General features: G+C 45.9%; 1 protein-coding gene across 3 annotated transcripts in view; it reads left to right on the top strand.

Moving 5' to 3' along the window:
- Positions 1 to 3,009: 3,009 nt before the first annotated feature.
- The window catches only part of GPR107 (G protein-coupled receptor 107), a 47,981-nt gene continuing 33,741 nt past the window's right edge, over positions 3,010 to 17,249 (top strand). For all 3 annotated transcript variants that reach the window (XR_014507227.1, XR_014507228.1, XM_083423785.1), the window contains exons 1-2: positions 3,010 to 3,208; positions 16,833 to 16,952. Coding sequence is in view for 1 of the 3 variants with exons in the window: in XM_083423785.1 (XP_083279911.1) it covers positions 3,047 to 3,208; positions 16,833 to 16,952 (282 nt within the window). In the remaining 2 variants the exon portion in view is untranslated. The remainder of the gene's footprint in view (positions 3,209 to 16,832; positions 16,953 to 17,249) is intronic.

Below are 17,249 nucleotides of genomic sequence, written 5' to 3'. Positions count from 1 at the left end.
ACCCTCGCTTGTGGAGTGTTCCCTCAGCCTTCTCCCCTCTCCCTGGTCTCTGAGCTGCCCCCACCCCGCCCCAAAGAGAAGTGCCTTCTCACTTCCCTAGAGAGCCTGGGACTCTCTGTCAGTTCCCAGGAGCAAAGGCTGGCAGAGTGGCTGGCTGGACTCCCTCACCCACTTGCTTGCTTACTCTGAGGCTGCCTCAGCTCCTGGCAGCTAGCACCCCCTGGCCAGCCCCAGAGGCACCATTCGCCTGGAGAGCTTGTAGCCAGGGCTGCTGCAACAAACAGCTGTGCAAGCCTTTGGGAGGCAGAGATGCGAGAGGGCACCCCAGGGTGCCAGAGCACACTGGTTGAAAATCGCTGCTGTGGGGGATTGTATAAAGGCAATCAACAGGAATTTAGGAAATGGAAAAATATCAATCTTGGTCTAAATGTCAGTATTTTTATATTCCTATATTTATGTTCTTATAGTTTTTTAAAGTTTGCCTGTTTCCATCCCTCCTCTTCAGTTAAAGAGAGGGCAAAACATACTCAGTGCATTTGTGTTGGGAGGCAAAAAATCTAGGATAAGCAACAAAACTATAGACATAGAACAAACAGAGGGATGGAAATGCCTAAGTTAATGTTATATTTTGCTGCTTTTCAAATCAAATCCTTTATCCCATTGCTCAGGAGAACCCTGAGAGCAGGGGAGAGGGCCTATTTTGTTCAAATCCATATGGAGCAGGCCAGTATATGACCTGAAGGGTGCCTCTTCCCTAATATACAGCAATCTATTGGATCATGAGGGGGGAGGGGTGCTAGAGGCCTTGGAACTGTATGGGAATCAGAATTTGGTCACCCAAATGAAGATCATAAATGGGAGGGTATCTGGACACACCCCCCCCCCCCCCCCGTTTCAAACCATCTCTGCTTGCTTACAGGAGGCCTTGCTCAAGGTCATCCTCCATCAGCCCTGGATACCAGTCAGGCTTGCAAAAATTAATCCCTCCCTTTCCTCTTTATGTTGGAAGGGTTGGGGAAAACATGGTTTATTTATTTGTGTTTTGTGGGGATGTCTCCCTGTTAAAAACTTTTGGAATAGAGTATTCTCCATTATATCCACCATGATAAGCCAACCCCTTTCTCCAAATCCTACCTTAGCCCTACTGTCTTTGGACATGGGCTCCATTCTCCACCACAGAGAACTAGACAGTTTCTTACTGACTGCAGCACAATTAGCGATAGCTCAGCAGTGGAAGAACCAGACTGAAATACTCCTGAGCATATGGGGAAATAATACAGTATATGGAATACAGCAAAGTCTGAGGAGGGCAGACCTATGTCTAAAGTCAATGGATAGGAACAAACACTATTAGATGTAATGCTATACAAGTGTTTAATGGTTCCTATATTTGTTTAAAAACAAATAGAAAAATTGTTAAAAGTTTGAGCAACCAAAAGCCACTTGCTGTCTTCACGTGACATCTAGTGGTCACTGTGAAGATGACACCTTCTTATGCTAGTGGAATTTATATGCAAGAAAATGTGCAGACCGGTTTTGGCTTGGGTGGGGTTCTGGGTTTAAGAACGTAAGAGCCATGCTGGATCAGGCCACTGGCCCAACTTGTCCAGCATCCTGTCCTCACAGTGGCCATCCAGATGCCCCAATGGGAAGCCCAAAAGCAGGGCATGTTTGCAACAGCAAGATTGTCTTCGCTTGTGATTCTCAGCAACTAGTATGTACAGTGGTACCTTGGGTTACAGACACTTCAGGTTACAGACGCTTCAGGTTACAGACTCCACTAACCCAGAAATAGTACCTCAGGTTAAGAACTTTGCTTCAGGATGAGAGAAATCGGTGGCAGTGGGAGGCCCCATTAGCTAAAGTGGTACCTCAGATTAAGAACAGTTTCAGATTAAGAACGGACCTCCAGAACAAATTAAGTTCATAACCCGAAGTACCACTGTATTCAGAAGCATCACTGCCTCAGGCCAGGTTTTGCTGGGCTTGGATCCCGAGCTACAGAAAACTAATGCTATGACTCACCCTCAATGACAAACCCTCAATGCTATGACTCACAAGGATGAACCAAATGGATTAGATTGGACTAAGGAAGCCATGCAGTGTTTTTGAGTGCATTAAGAGAGAATGAAGGTCCACTCCCGACTGTGGAGGCAGAGAATAGCCCTCACCATGAATTTGTCCCTTTTTTAAAGAAACCATCTAAGTTGGTAGCCCTCACTGCCTCCTGTGGAAGGGAGTTCCATAGTTCAACTATGCGATGCATGAAGAAATACTTTCTTTTATCAGTCCTGAATCTTCCTACATCCAGCTTTGTTGGATGTAAGAGAGGGAACCCCCCCATCTGCTTTCTTCATGCCACACATAATTTTGTATATCAATATGTCCCCCCAACTTCCCTTTTCTCTTAACCAAAAAGCTCCAAATGCTGCAGCCTTTCCTCATAGGGGATTCGCTCCACACACCCTGATCATTTTGGTAGACTGTAGCTTTAGCCCAATCCTAGATACTGTACCTAAAAAAATCTTGTGTTTGATTATCTTTTATTTGTTTGTTTTAAAGAGTTATATAGCGCTTGACTGTGATAACACCTCAGAGCGTTTTACAATTAGAATCAAAAGATCGCTAAAGAAATAGTTCAAAGCAACTATTTAAAGCATTCACAGATAATAATGAAATAAAACCAGCAATAAGCCTGGAAGCTCGCCGGGTCTGACTTTGGGGACAGTCACTGCCTCTCTCAGCCTAAACTACCTCACAGGGTTGTTGTGAGGATAAGATGGAGGGGAGAACCACCTATGCCACCTTAAGCTTCTTGGAGGAAATAATTCCATATACTGTATGGGGTTTTCATTGCCCCGCCCATCCCTTAGGTGAGAAAAAAAACCCGCGGCTTCCAAGGCTCGTCTCATTCGTCCCTAGTAAACGTCTCTCTTCTCTAGAGCTATCTCTCTATGAACCCGGGGGCTGTTGCGTAGTTTCCGGTCTGTCCCTCTTCCTCCTCCACGTCGCCCCCTGACCCCGGAAGTAGGAGGGGCCTGCGAGGATGCCCGGTGTTGATGCTGGAATAAACATGGCGTTGTGCAGGAGCAGGAGAGGCGGTGGCGGTTCCTGCTTGGTTCCTTCGGCTAAGGCGGCGCTGATCCTGCTGGCGGCTCTGCTCCTGGGAGACCCCGCGCGGGCCCGAGTTCACCACCTCACTCTCAAAGTAGGCCCGCTGGAGAGGGGCAGGAGGGTTGGGGGAAAGGAGGGGGAGGAGAGAAAAGGAGAAGAGCGAATCGGGCGGGTCACGGTGTGCCGAGGGTTGAAGCCGGCGAGGCAACTTCTTCCACCTTGCTAGGGCTGCGATCACTGTTTGCTCTTACTCGGCAGGAGACCCTTTGAAAGATAGTGGGCAGTGACCTCAGTGGGTTCTACTCTTGAGTAGGACTTCGTGGGATGAAGCCCATCCTTATCGTTATTGGTTTGTAGGCAGTGTTGAGGCTTACTCGAGAGGAAACCGTTGAAATCGGTGGGTAATGGATCGGAAATAACCAACAATAGTAATAATAATACTGTAATACCCAAGAGGAGACCTCTTGAAATTGATCCGTGTGGCTGACTCTGGGGCCACTGCCCTCCAGTGGGTATTGTAGGACTTAGATGGCTAGAACCTGTTTTTATTGGGTTGTAGCCAGAGTTAATGTTACTCAGTGCAGGCCCATGGAAATTGATGGTTATGACTGACTTGGTGTCATTGATTTCCAGTAGGTCATCTCTGAGAAGGACTTAATGGGGTGGTTTTTATGGATTCATTTCAGTCGGGGGTTTGGCTGGGTTTTGATGCAGAAACTGCTTTGGCCACCCTGTATGATATCCCCTGGCAGAAGAGAGACATGGGAAATGCATCCCTGCCAATTCTTTACCTTAGCGGCTTTCGATACCATTGGCCATGGGTTCTTCTAGAGAAACTGTCTTGAGTTGTGGGTTGGGTGGTTCTGCTTTGTGGTAATTCCAGTACTACTTGAATGGTTGTTTTCAGGGGATAATGCTTGAGAAGTGCTTTTCGGCCACATGGAGCCTTCAATGTGGGGTACCTCAGGGTTTGATTTCCCCCGCTTATGCTGATCAACATCTACGTGAAACTGCTGAGTGGGGTCATCAGGAGTTCTGTCAGCAATATGCTGATGACACAACTCTACTTTTCCTTTACACCTGTAGGTGTGGCAGTGGATGTGCCAACAAACTGAAGCTCAATCCAGATAAAGCAGTGTTGTTGGGTGGTTCCCTAAGTCTGGATGGATAGTAGGTTGCCTGTTCCTGATGGGATTATACTCCATCTGAAGGAGCAGGTATGTAGGTTAGGGGTCCTTCTGGACCTTTGATTTTACTTAAGTTCAAGTGGCCTCAGTGGCACAGAGTGCCTTCCATTAGTTTTGGCTGGTGGCACAGCTGCGCCCCATCTGGACAGGTATAGCCTAACTTCTGTCGCCTATGCTCTGGGACCCTCTACTTAAATGAATTGTACATATGGGGTGCCTCTGAAGACAGTTTGGAAACTTCAGCTGGTGCAGAGTTCAGTGGGGAAGGACATATTGCACCAATCCTGGCCCACCTGCAGTGACTGCAAAGTAGTTTCTGGGCACAATTCAAAATGCTGGTTTTGACCTGTACAGTCTTAAATGGCTCAGGATCACACTATGTCAAGGACCATCTCTCCCCATCGGTGTTCAAAATTAGCCAGGTGCCTGGTGCATTTGCACCTGGCTATCAACTACTTGTGACCAAGCGAAGATGCCTGGGTGCCAGAATGGTGCCTGACATCTCCACCATCTGAAGATGCATGCCTGAGGATAATTGGATCTGGACTGTTTTTACACACTAATACCACATCTTGTAGAATTCTATTATGCTTTATCTGTACATTTGGAATGAGTTTCGTGAATCAGAATGCTTTTTCTGTGCAGCCTGAGCAGGAGCAGTGACCATTAAGAAAAAGAGGTAGGAATAGGCCAGTATATATGTAGACTGTCCCTGGATCACCTCAAAGCTGTATAGCTGCTTCTTGGGAGAAAAGCGATGATAAATCTAGACAGCATCTTAAAAAGCAGAGACATCATCTTGCCAACAAAGGCCCGTATAGTTAAAGCTATCGTTTTCCCAGTAGTGATGTATGGATGTGAGAGCTGGGCCATAAAGAAGGCTCATCGTTGAAGAATTGATGCTTTTGAATTATGGTGCTGGAGGAGAGTCTTGAGAGTCCCATAGACTGCAAGAAGATCAAACCTATCCATTATTAAGGAAAACAGCCCTGAGTGCTCACTGGAAGGACAGATCCTGAAGCTGAGACTCCAATACTTTGGGCCACCTCAAGAGAAGAGGTGGAAAAGACCCTGAAGTTGGGAAAGATTGAGGGCAGAAGGAGAAGGGGGCGACAGAGGACAAGATCGTTGGACAGTGTTCTCGAAGCTACCAGTATGAGTTTGACCAAACTGCGGGAGGCAGTGAAAGACAGGAGTGCCCGGCGTGCTCTGGTCCATGGGGTCACAAAGAGTTGAACACGACTAAATGACTAAACAACAACAAAGAAAGTCAGACCTACCTCTGTGTGGAGGGACCTGCCACAGAGAAGGTGCTGCCCTGTCACAGTTCAGAGTGTCCAGAAGCTCAGATATTTGGGGCTTAAGTGGTTTAGGGCTCTAAACCCTAATCTGAACACCTTGAATTGGGCCTGGAAACAAATGAGTAACTTAGATATGTTAAGTTCAATGGATTGATGATGAATAGGACTAAGTTGCATACAACCTATTCTTTTTGTTACCAATATAATTAAAGGTTATTGGTGTTTAGTATTTGGGATGATAATGAGCATTACAGTAAGCCTGCAACTTATGTGGAGATTATTTTTCAGGTATCGCACCAAAAGCCAAAATTGTATATAATCAAAACACATTGGGTTCAATGTTGGGTGGGATTACCAAAGTTATTTTTTCAAGAATTCTGTTCTCTTTTATTTTATTTATTATTATTTTTTGCCACCCACTTAAAGCTGAATGTGCACAAGTCAAATATGCATAAGTTACAGGTGTGGTTAGTTTGAGACTTTGTAGGTAGCTGCTGATATGCATATGGACTTAGGTGCTGTGGTTATCATGTGCATGTCCATTGCCTACTCATCTAGTTATTATGTGCGTGTCTCTGGTTTTGCAGCCTGAGGATATGAACAATTGCTTGAGCCACTTCAGAACCCTGTGTTGTCAATAGAATCGGGAAATGTGGGTTATCCTGCCTTAGCTAGGGCTGTGCTTCCCTAGAGGACTCTTGTTCGGAGTCTGGGTGTTCTCCGGGAACCATCAATGAGCCTGGATATCCAGATCTTGGCAGTATACTGGAACGCCATAGGATAGCAGAGGTGTTAGATCTGGCCATGATAACATGCCTTAGTTACATCTAATGTGGACTGCTCTAATATGTTCTGTGCAACCCTGCCTTTTCAACTGTGTTTGGAAACTTGAAGCTTTCTCTGAATGCTGCAGAAAGGTGTTGAATGGGAAGAGTTACAAGAACTTGTGTGGCTCTCTTGGGGCAGAGCTCAAAGTGTTGGTCATGACCTGGAAAGTTCTAGAAAGACCAGGTTACTCAAATGACTACTTTCTTATCAATGAGCCTGCCTTTGAGATCTTCCAGAAAGTCCTTCTGCTAATTCTTCTAGTATCCAAGGCACATGTGGCAGGGATGGGCCTCTTCAGGGGTTGTGCCCAGCCATGGAATTACCTTCCTATCAATCTCCTTCTGCTCTCAGGAAAAGACTTTATTCAGGTAGTCATTTAGCCTTTCATGCTGCTTTGACTTTTTCCCATTTATGGCTTGTTGTGCTGTGGCTGCTGTTAGGTGTTTGTTTATCTGTTGCTTTAAAAAAAAACTATATTATTTTTTAAAGTCAATGTAGATAGTACTGAGCTAGACCAAAGGTTTGGCTCATAAGGGAAATTCTTATGCTTTACGAAATAATGATGAAAGACCATTTTTGTCCTGTCCTTCCTCTTAGGAGCTCAAGACAGTGTACTTCATTTTTCCCTCTATCACCTCCCCACCTCATTTTATCCTCTTTATCCTAACCTCTATGACTGGTCAAACGATCACATTTCAAGATTCTTGGCAATGTAGGGGACTTGAATTTTAGTCTCTGTCACACGCCCCTCCCCAAATCTCACAACAATCCTTTGAGGAGGTTAGGCTAAGGCAGTGACCAGTTACTCAGTGAGCTTCATAGCCAAATGGAATTGGAACTTGGAGGTTTCCCACCTTGGTGTTACTTATACACAAACACCATTAATGAGGGCTATTGTACTGTAAATTCAGATCTTTGAAAGTCCTCTAAGTTCAGGATATCAATTATTTTATCTTATGGCAGCTAATAGCACCAAACTTTTAAGATGGTAAAGCGCAGGATCATATGAACCTGCCTTATCCGGGAAAGGGCTCAGTGGTAAAACATCTGCTTTGCATGCAGATGGTTGCAGGTTCAACTCATGGCATCTCTTGCTAGGGCTGGGAGAGGCTGCCTGCCTGAAACGCTGGAGAGTTGCTGTCAGTGAGTGTAGACAATATTGGACTAGGTGGATCCAATGATGGGACTCAGTTTAAAGCAGCTTCCTATGCACACTGAGTCAGGCTGTTGGTCCATCTAGCTCAGCATTGTTTACACTTAACTAGCAGCAACATTCCAGGGTTCAGAACTGATTCTTTCCTGACAATGCCAGGGCCTAAACCTGGAGCCTCCTGCATCCAGATCATGCAGTGTAATGTGTAGACAAGCCTACAATCATAGGGGTTCCAAAATATGCTTCAATCCAGGTCCCATCCATGCTTTACATTTAATGCACATGGCTTCTCTGAAAGAATCAAGGGAACTGTAGTTAACCACTCACAGTCGCAATTTCCAGAGGTCTTAACAGCCTACAATTCCCGGGATTATTTGGAGAGTAGGTCACATGTTGGACTTTCTGCATGCAAAGCTGGTGCATCCCCCTAAAAATAAAGGAAGATTCTAGTCTTTGCAGTTTGTAGTTCTGGAGAAAGGGCTGAGTGAATCTGGGAAGCTGCCTTACAGCTCAGTATTGTATATGGCAGCTCTCCAGGGTTTCAAGCAGGGAATTGATATGGTGGGGATTGAACCTGGGACCTTCAGTATGCAAGGCAAAATGCCCCACCACTGAGCTGTGGCTCTTCCCTGGATCTGCATACATAATAAAAATTGGGGGTAGCCAGTGTGGTACCTTGCATATCTTGTGGTCTCCTATCAGTCCCAGCTGTAACGACTAGTGGTCAGGGATGGTGGGAGCTGGAGGCCAGGCTTCAATGCTGGCGGTCAGGGACATTCCATGGCGTTGGAACCCTGACTAAGAAAGCCCTGTCCTTTGTAAGCTGAGCTTCATTCCATGATGTGGCATGTGTTGAGCTAAGCATACCAGAAGGTGTGGATGGCCTGGTTTGCCATCATCTTAGGCAGTGTTATAATTGCACCCATTACGATATTGTTTTATCCCCTCCCAATTCTTGTTCTGTTTTCTCTGAAGCTGTCAGGAAAGACCAGGCAACAAAAATGCTTACGCATTCTTTAGCTCAGGGCTCAGTTGAGCAATGTCCCTTTTAGCAGGTCATTTCCTTCTGTTGTAAGGACTAGTGCATAATGTTTGAGTGCCTCAAACTGGAAAACTGCAGCTGAACATAAGCTTCAGGTTAATTTGCCTTCTCCAAACTCACCTTGTCTTTGTTCTTTTCATTACACAGGGACAAAAGAAATAAACATGTAAGCTATTGGGCATTCTGTAAATCAGGGGTGTGGAAACCTTTTGAAGATGAGTGAGTGCCCCATTCCCTTCTGGACTACATTCTGGGGGCTTCATGCCAATGGTGGGCTCAGCCAGAGGCAAAAGTGGGCCAAGCCATGGATGTGACTCACCCACCTGCCAGCCAATCAAAGCTTGGAGATTTTTATACATACAGAGAAATGTGAGGGCCTGGAAAAAAAACCAGAAAAAATCGGGAAGAAATTGCAAGAAACTGGAGTGCAAATATTTCTTTGCTTCAGTTTCACGTCAACTTCTCAGTTGTTTGTTTCTGACATGCCCTTGTTTCCCCTAATGTTTTCTGTCCGCTCCTCCTCCAGCCTTTGCATCTCCACGTCATACACACATCTCCATCCTCCATTGAGGTAATCAAAAGGCATTGTCACAGTTCAAGCGTGTTCCAGCCAAGCAAAAGCACTTGAGAAGAGTGTGAAGAGGTGTGGCCCAGGAAGTGTACTGAGAGCCAGATAGAGAGGCCTAGAGGGCCGCTTCTGGTCACCGGACCTGAGGCTTTCCCACCCTTACAGTAACCCACTTCAACTTTCTAGGGATGTTTGCTTAACAGTAATGTTGAAGTTTACAAGCATAATTTCTCTCTCCCAGTGTTTTGTTGCTTGCTGCTTCTAACTTTGTCAGCATTGCAGGAATGCAACCCTCTGTCTGAAAACTGTTCTCCACCCCTAGAAGCCATTATTTGGCTTTCTGTGTTGTATAAACAAGGCCACTGTTTACTGTTCTGGTTGCAGCACCTCAAAAAGGATTTTGTAGAGCCGGGGATGGGCCGCTAAACTGATTAAGGAACTGGATCAACTCCTCTGTGAGGAAAAGTTACAACTTTTTGAGGCTTCCAATTGGGGCATCTGGTTGGCCACTGTGAGAGCAGGAGGCTGGACTGGAGGAACCTTCGGCTTGAGATTCAATCAAGTACAGTGGTACCTCGGGTTACATACGCTTCAGGTCACATATGCTTCAGGTTACAGACTCCGCTAACCTAAAAATAATACCTCAGGTTAAAAATTTTGCTTCAGGATGAGAACAGAAATCATGCTCCGGCAGTGCAGCAGCAGCAGCAGGAGGAGGACCCATTAGCTAAAGTGGTGCTTCAGGTTAAGAACAGTTTTAGGTTAAGAACGGACCTCCGGAACGAATTAAGTTCGTAACCAGAGGTACCACTGTACTTGTTTTGCTTTTTGTTCTTGCAGACTTCTTCGCCTGAAGTCTGCTGCACCTTATGTCAAGCGACCTGAGGTCATGTCAGCAGGAAGTCAACAATGTTGGTCTTAGGTACACATCCACGTATGATGTTTTTTCCTTTCGGAATTTTAACAGGTACAGCTTAGCACACTGTGCTGAGAGGTAAAGCATTTGCTTAAATTAGCTCTATTCCAATTGGAGGTTAAAATTATGAGAGCTGGGCTGGAGGACCCTTGTTCCCTTTCCCTTTGGCCGCAGGCAGCAGGAATAATGGCGTCCAACAACATCTGCAGAAACTCATCACCTCTGTTTTAGAGGATAGGGCTGTAGCTGAGCACTAGAGCCTCTGCCCTATAAGCAGAATGTCCTGAGTTCATCCCTGGTGTCTCCCGGTAGAACTGGGAATACTCTTTGCCTCTGAAATGATGGAGAGATGCTGCCAGTCAGTGTAGACAGTACTGAGCTGGACTCACCAATGGTCAGACTCGGTATAAGGCAGCTTCCTACATTCCTGTTTGACTCTGCATTTTATTCAGAACCATGAGGACTACAATGTGGTAAACAAAGGGCCCTAGTTCAGTGGTAGAACATCTGCTTTTCTTGTAGAAAGAAATGGGTCCAATGCCTGGCATTTCTAGGCAGAACTGGGAAAGCCTGGAGAGCTACTTCTAGTTGTGAACTAGGTGGGCCAACACTTTCACAGAATCACAGAATTGTAATTTTAGAAGGTACCCCATGGGTCATGAGTTCTAGTTCAACCACCTAAACTGCAGAATTTGCAACGCAAATTTGCAGTGCAATGCTTTGGCTCATTATAAGGCACCTTGCAATATTCCTGATGTAATGCATCTTTTGAAATCCTCAGATATTTGAGTAAGAGCCTGCTTAACTGATATCCACTTAAGACTGCAATTCTGTGCAGACTTGGGAGTGAGCCTGATGGACTCTGAGTAACATAGTTGCACTGTAATGAAAGCTGAATCCTATATTGATCTGATTAGCCACTGTAGGAGAAACAGGATGTGGACCAGAATAGCCATCTGTGTGATTCAGTGGGGCTGTGCAATGCTCTGTATATAACATATCCCATGGAGCACACAGGGACTTTCCTAGTGATTTTGCAGAGAGACCGTAGCTCAACTGTAGAGTGTTTGTTTGGGTTCAGATAAAATGTCTATTGTACCATTGGTGTGGCCAGGCTTCTGTAGCTTTGCTTGCAATGGCAAGTGCACCCCAGCCTTTCTCCCAGCTTTGGGATTGCTGAGATGAGTAACGCCCCAGAAGATGTGAACAGTGATCCCAGGTGGGATATTTGGTGGTGGCAAGCTTGACATTGAAGGTGGCCACTGGGTGGGCGTGTTTCGTGGAGTCCCTCACACACATGCAGGACCACCTTGGAAAGCACCTGCCACCAGAGAGGTTGTTTTGTTTTTCCCCCCTTTCACTGTTGCACAATTCCACTGACAAATTCTCTTTCCTTGAGTGGGGAACCTCCTTGGCCATTGTATGTCCAAGATGCTGGAATCTCTTCACCTTCAAGAGCAGGATTCTGGTGGACCACAGCATATGAATCCCCTCTGGTTCAGTACTTTTCAGCCTTGTGCATTTATTATTTTCATTTATTTATGCCACCTTTTTCTCCAAGGAGGTCAAGGTGGCATACAAGGTTTTCCTCCTCATTTAATCCCCACAACGATTCTGTGAGGTAGATTAGACTGAAAGAGGCAGTGACTGGTCCAAGTGAGTTTCATGGCCAAATGAGGATTTGAACCCTGGTCTCTCTGGCCCTAGCCCAACACACTAACCACTGTACCACACACACTATTATTATTCATTAAACCTATTAGCCCCTTTTAAAAATGAAAATAACTGTTTAATTTAAGGCACTTATACGCTGCTTAATTGCTAGCATTTGGGTGTGTGACATGCTTAAAAATAACTATACAGAAAACAAAATGATAAAAAAGTAATGCCATTTGTTAGGAGGTTTGCCATGGTCTTCTGATCCTCATATGCATGATTGGTGAGCTGGTATTGTGGTTTGTCAAGCTGCAAGTACAGACATGTGCCATTAAGCAAGAGTATGGATGGGGTAAATGAAAGTAGATGTGCGAGGCTGATGCTTGAAAGTAAAACTATGTTGACTTTATTTTTCTCCCTTATCAGTTTCTTCTATCACATCTTACTCATTTCCCTTGCTGGCCTGCAGTTATTTCTCAGAAGTTGCAAAACACTTGTAACCGAAACTGTAGAATAATGGGCTGCATAGATAATATATACATTTGAAATCTCAACGTGGTTCTATGACTAATTCAGTCTTGTGAAATTCAGCGGCTGGGTGTTGGGAGAGACCAATCCCGCCAAAAGTTAAGCATTTAAAAAATCCTATTAATGGTAAATTGACATGCTTATATTGCTTAAAATAAGGGTTTGAACTGATAGATAATTCATTTCCTTTTTTATTGCCTGGTCTGTGATTCCCCCACCCCAAGTTACTGTATTACATGTATATAGTTCTTGTCTGAGCATCCTTGGACTCCCCTCCCCCTCCCCAAATATTTTATTGTTTTCACATATTTATAGAAGAAGCAATTATCAGTGTTCAACAATCCCCCCTCCAGAAGCACCAAATTTATATTTAATTACATTTAACTTTCAAGTCATTTCAGTTTTTAAACAAAGGTATCATTTCACAAGTTGCCATGTGTCCTTGGAGGCCTATAATCATGTTCTGTTGATTTTTCATATGTAATAAAACTGCTAGGTTGATTGAAAAGTAGTGGTTTTCTTGTCCGGCTCTCTCGAACTTCTTTATAATGGCAGGTATAGGGTTTACCAGTAGGTGTTCTTTATAAACTGCTTAGAGGTCTTCTGTTGAGCAAGTGGCATATAAATTGTTTTCAATTTAAAAAAAAAAAAAAGACTATGCAAGGTTGATTGAATTCTTCCCTCTGTCTATTTTGAAAAAAGGATGGTGGCTATGACTCAAAGCAAGTTATTTCTTCAGACTTTAGCTGTGAGACATGGTTAGGGTTTGTAAGAATTCCTCACTCTTTATATGTATACACACATATATGCATACACAGACAAACGCGCACACACACTAGCTGACCCAGTGATTTCAGGAATCCCCACAGGACGTGAAAAGAAAACCCTCCCCTGCTGTTGACCCCCAATAGGTGGCTTTCTTAGGTAAAGGTAAAGGGACCCCTGACCATTAAGTCCAGTCATGACCAACTCTGGGGTTGCGGCGCTCATCTCGCTCTAGGTAAGTAAGTAAGGCTTTCTTAAGTAGTGAAAAATGCAGGTTCAGCATTCACAACTTTGACACATTCCCATGCTCTTGTTAATCATTGTTTAAAGATCCCCCCATGCACCTATACTTGGCTTTTGTGTGTGTGGACATGCCCCCATGGGCGTTAGCCACCATTTCCAGTCCTGTTTCATGAAATCCTTTAGTTCCCTCATTGTACACGGGCTGTGGTGATGTTGCCCCCTGCTGATTAAAACCAGAAAGTGTTGATCTTCAGATTTCAAGTGCTCCAAGTTTGCTCTTGTTTGTGTCTCAGTGATAAATCTAGCGGGTGTCTTAAGAACCTCTGTCTCTGTAGCGAGTCCTGGACATTTCACATGTAACTGATTTCCATTGAGTAAATGTAACACACTTCTTAACTGGAAGTAATGGCCAGACAAACAGCGCTGCAGATATTCGACATCCATCAGCAAGCCAGGTGTGTGCACTTGAGGTTGGGTGTGTGTGGGAAAACAGAACCATGAGGTGTATCTTGGGCAGGGCAGATTGTCATTTGAATGGCGCAGGCAGAGACTTGCAGCTGTGGTTTTATTTTGCATTTATTGGGTTGCTAGTGCAGGTGTAGCATAGCAACACATGGTGTCCTCCAGATGTTCTTGGACTCCAACTCCCATCAACTCCCATCAACTGGCTTGGGCCTGATGGGATTTGGAGTCCAACAACATCTGAAGCAGCACCAGGTTGTTGAAAGCTGGCACACATGTCCCTTTTGGTGGGGGTGGCCAGTATGGTGCCTTCTAGATGTGACCTTTTGGCCAGGCTGCCTGCGGCTGATAGTAGCTGGAGTCCAAACAACAACTACAGGACATCAAGCTGCCCTGCATTGCTTTTATGTATTTACTGCATTTATATCCTAACTTTTTCTCCAATGAGCTCAAGGTGGCATATATGTTTCTTTTTCTCCCTCATCTAATCCCCACAAGAATCCTGTGAGGTAGGTTAGTCTGAGAGAGGCAGTGACTGGCCCCAAGTTCACCCAGCGAGCTTCATGGCTGAGTGAGTATTTGAACCCTGGTCTCCCTCAGGTTCTAGTACAGGGGTTGGCACGGTTTACCTCTCCTGGGCCAGTTCATTCCAGTGGAGATCCCTCCGTGGGCCAGATTGTGTGCCCATGATTTTTGGCGTCTGCGCAGAAGTGATTTTCAGCATCTGCGCAGATGAGATTTTTGGCGCTGCAGAAGCGAGTCCCCATTCTCTGCTGTTTTAGCGCAGCGGCGGGGACTCACTGAGCGGGCGGCTCAGTTCGAGGGTGGCTTGTGTGCCAGTTAAACGACCCCCATGGGCCACAAGTTGCCAACCCCTGTTCTACTATAACACTCTAACCATTGCATCAGTGACAGGCTGCAAGAGCCTATGCTCCCACTTCTCTAGAGTGCCATTCTTCTCTCCCTCAGTGGACTTGACCAGGTTAACAGGTATGTCAGTACCACCTTTTAAACCAAGGTTGCCACTAACCAGTTTCCCTCTCAACCAGGGTTTGCTAACTAGTTTCAAATCCTGGTTTTCAAATCCTTCTTCAAGGCAAACCCAGATTAACAGTAACCATTGTTAAGGTTAATGCAAATGAACGGAGGACATCATGTTTGTGGAGAGCACATTATCCTGGAGCCTATCCCCCATTATACCTTTAACCACAATGAGGCTAAGACTATAATTATATCATGGTTTTGCCCATTCTCTATCTCCTAATGGCATCAAAGCCCAAGGCGGCTAGAATGTGCTGCTCATATTTTTGTTATGATTGACCAGATGGTTCCCCTTCAGGAATCTTTGGCAATGCCTGCCTAATTCTGATAATTTCCCTCAAATCCTTCAAGTATACTTCAAGCTCCACTTGATTTGGAATTCTTCCTGGCTTGGACTTTCCCTTTGTGGGCCTGTGCGCTACTCCAAGACCTTCTCCCTGCTTTTGCAGGAGGTGGCGGAATTCCCCCACCTCCTGCAAAAGCCCGCACGACTTTTGCAAAAGTGCACGACTCCTACGGGCTTTTCGACCAGGAGGGAAAAGGGACTGAAACGGCCAGTCAGTCCCTTCTTCCTGCTCGGGGAAAAGCCCCCAAGAGGGGCGCATTCAAAGTGTGCGCGGCTCCTGCGGGCTTTTCTACAAGGTGGGGGAATTCCCCCACCACCTAGAAAAGCCAGCAGAAGCCGTGGAGCCCCTTTAAAGAGTGCACGGCTTTTGCCTGCTTTTGCGGGAGGTGGGGGAATTCCCCCATCTCCCGCAAAAACCCACAGGAGGGTTGGAGAGTAGCGGGATGGCGTCGCACGCCTTCCCGCTGCCCCCCATCCTCTGGGGCTGGCGATGGAGGAGGCGCTGCTTTCCCCCACTGCCAGCCTCAAAGAGCAGACTCTCCTGGCTTCAGCGGAAGCAACGTGAAGCCTCTGGAGCGCAGGCTTCGGAGGCTTCATGTTGCTATCGCTGAAGCCAAGGAGCCTGCATTTGCCCCATAAGACGCACACACATTTCCCCTTCATTTTTGGAGGGGGAAAAGTGCGTCTTATAGGGCGAAAAATACGGTATTTTGTGTTTCTTCCGTTTGCGAATTTTATTGCACCAACTGTTGTCACCTCACCAAGTTGCTTGGCAATAGTCTTGTAGCCCAGTCCAGCCTTGTGCAAGTCTACAATCTTCTCCCTGACATCCTTGGACAGCTCTTTGGTCTTGGTCATGGTTCCTAGTTTGGAATCTGCTGGATTGATTGCTTCTGTCGACAGGTCTCTTTTGTACAGGTACTGTAACGAGCTGGGATTACCAGTAGGACCTCTCCCTTACAGCAGGTGCTTCTAATCTCAGCTCGTTACATACAGTGAAGATACCAGGTAGCCTGACATCTGGCTGGTTGATAGGGGATCAAATACTTATTTCACTCATTATAATGCACACCGATCTCTGACTTTTGTCTTCTGGGGTTTTCCTGTTGTTATTCTGTCTCTCACAGCTACAATAAACCTACCATTAAAATTATGGACTGGTCATTTCTTTGTCAGAGGGCAGACGGGCAAATTTAGTAGGGGATCAAATACTCCCCCTCCCCCCTCACTGTAGGTCTAGCCTCGTCCTCAACCTCCCTTCCTGTTGAGTTCTAAAAGGTGTAACACTGAGACTGAGGATCAGGAAGCTGCCAGGCAGGGTCACCCTTATAGAGGCAAGCAAAAAGGGGCTGGCTGTTGGTAGACTTATCCATAGAATTGTAGAGTTGGAAGGGACCCTGTGGATCATCTAGTCCTACCTTCTGCATTGCAGGAATATGCAGCTGTCCTATATAGGGATTAAATCTGTGACCTTGGTGGTATCAGCACCATGTTCTAACTAACTGAGCTATGCTGAAACACTTGAGGTCCATGGGGCAGCATCCCACCTGCCCAATGGCCCCCCTCTTCTCCTTGAATGACAAGGCATTCACCAACCCCAGTGACAAGCACCCTCCCTGCCCATCCCTGCATCAGCTTGCCTCACTGCAGCTTGAAAAGAAGCCCTGTTTCCTTTTTTCCAGGAAGACATACGTCAGAAAGTCCATCTGAACACCTTCGGCTTCTTCAAAGATGGCTTCATGACGGTCAACGTACACAACCTCTCAGTAAAACCGGTCGGAGTGGGTGTCAAAGACTACCTGGTAGGCATCCCTTGTGTATTTTGCACCCCAGCTGAAGGAATACCCCCCATGCCTTCATGGAAGGGTTGAGCAGTCAAAGGGAGGGTCATGTATTGGGATCAAACACCACTTGGCCCTTTGCAAAGGTCTGTCCTTTTGAGCCAGAAGTGGTGGTGGGAGCCTTTGACTTTCCAGATGCTGCAGGACTTCAGTTCTCATCAGACTCGGGTAACTAATAACCAGGGATGATGGCAGTTCCTAGAATTGTAGAGTTGGAAGGGACCCCAAGGGTTATCTAATCCAACCCCTGCAGTGCAG

The sequence above is a fragment of the Podarcis tiliguerta genome (genome assembly GCF_965153285.1).
Source record: "Podarcis tiliguerta genome assembly, chromosome: Z".
Classification (NCBI taxonomy): domain Eukaryota; kingdom Metazoa; phylum Chordata; class Lepidosauria; order Squamata; family Lacertidae; genus Podarcis; species Podarcis tiliguerta.
This window is presented reverse-complemented; position numbering and strand designations above follow the sequence as displayed.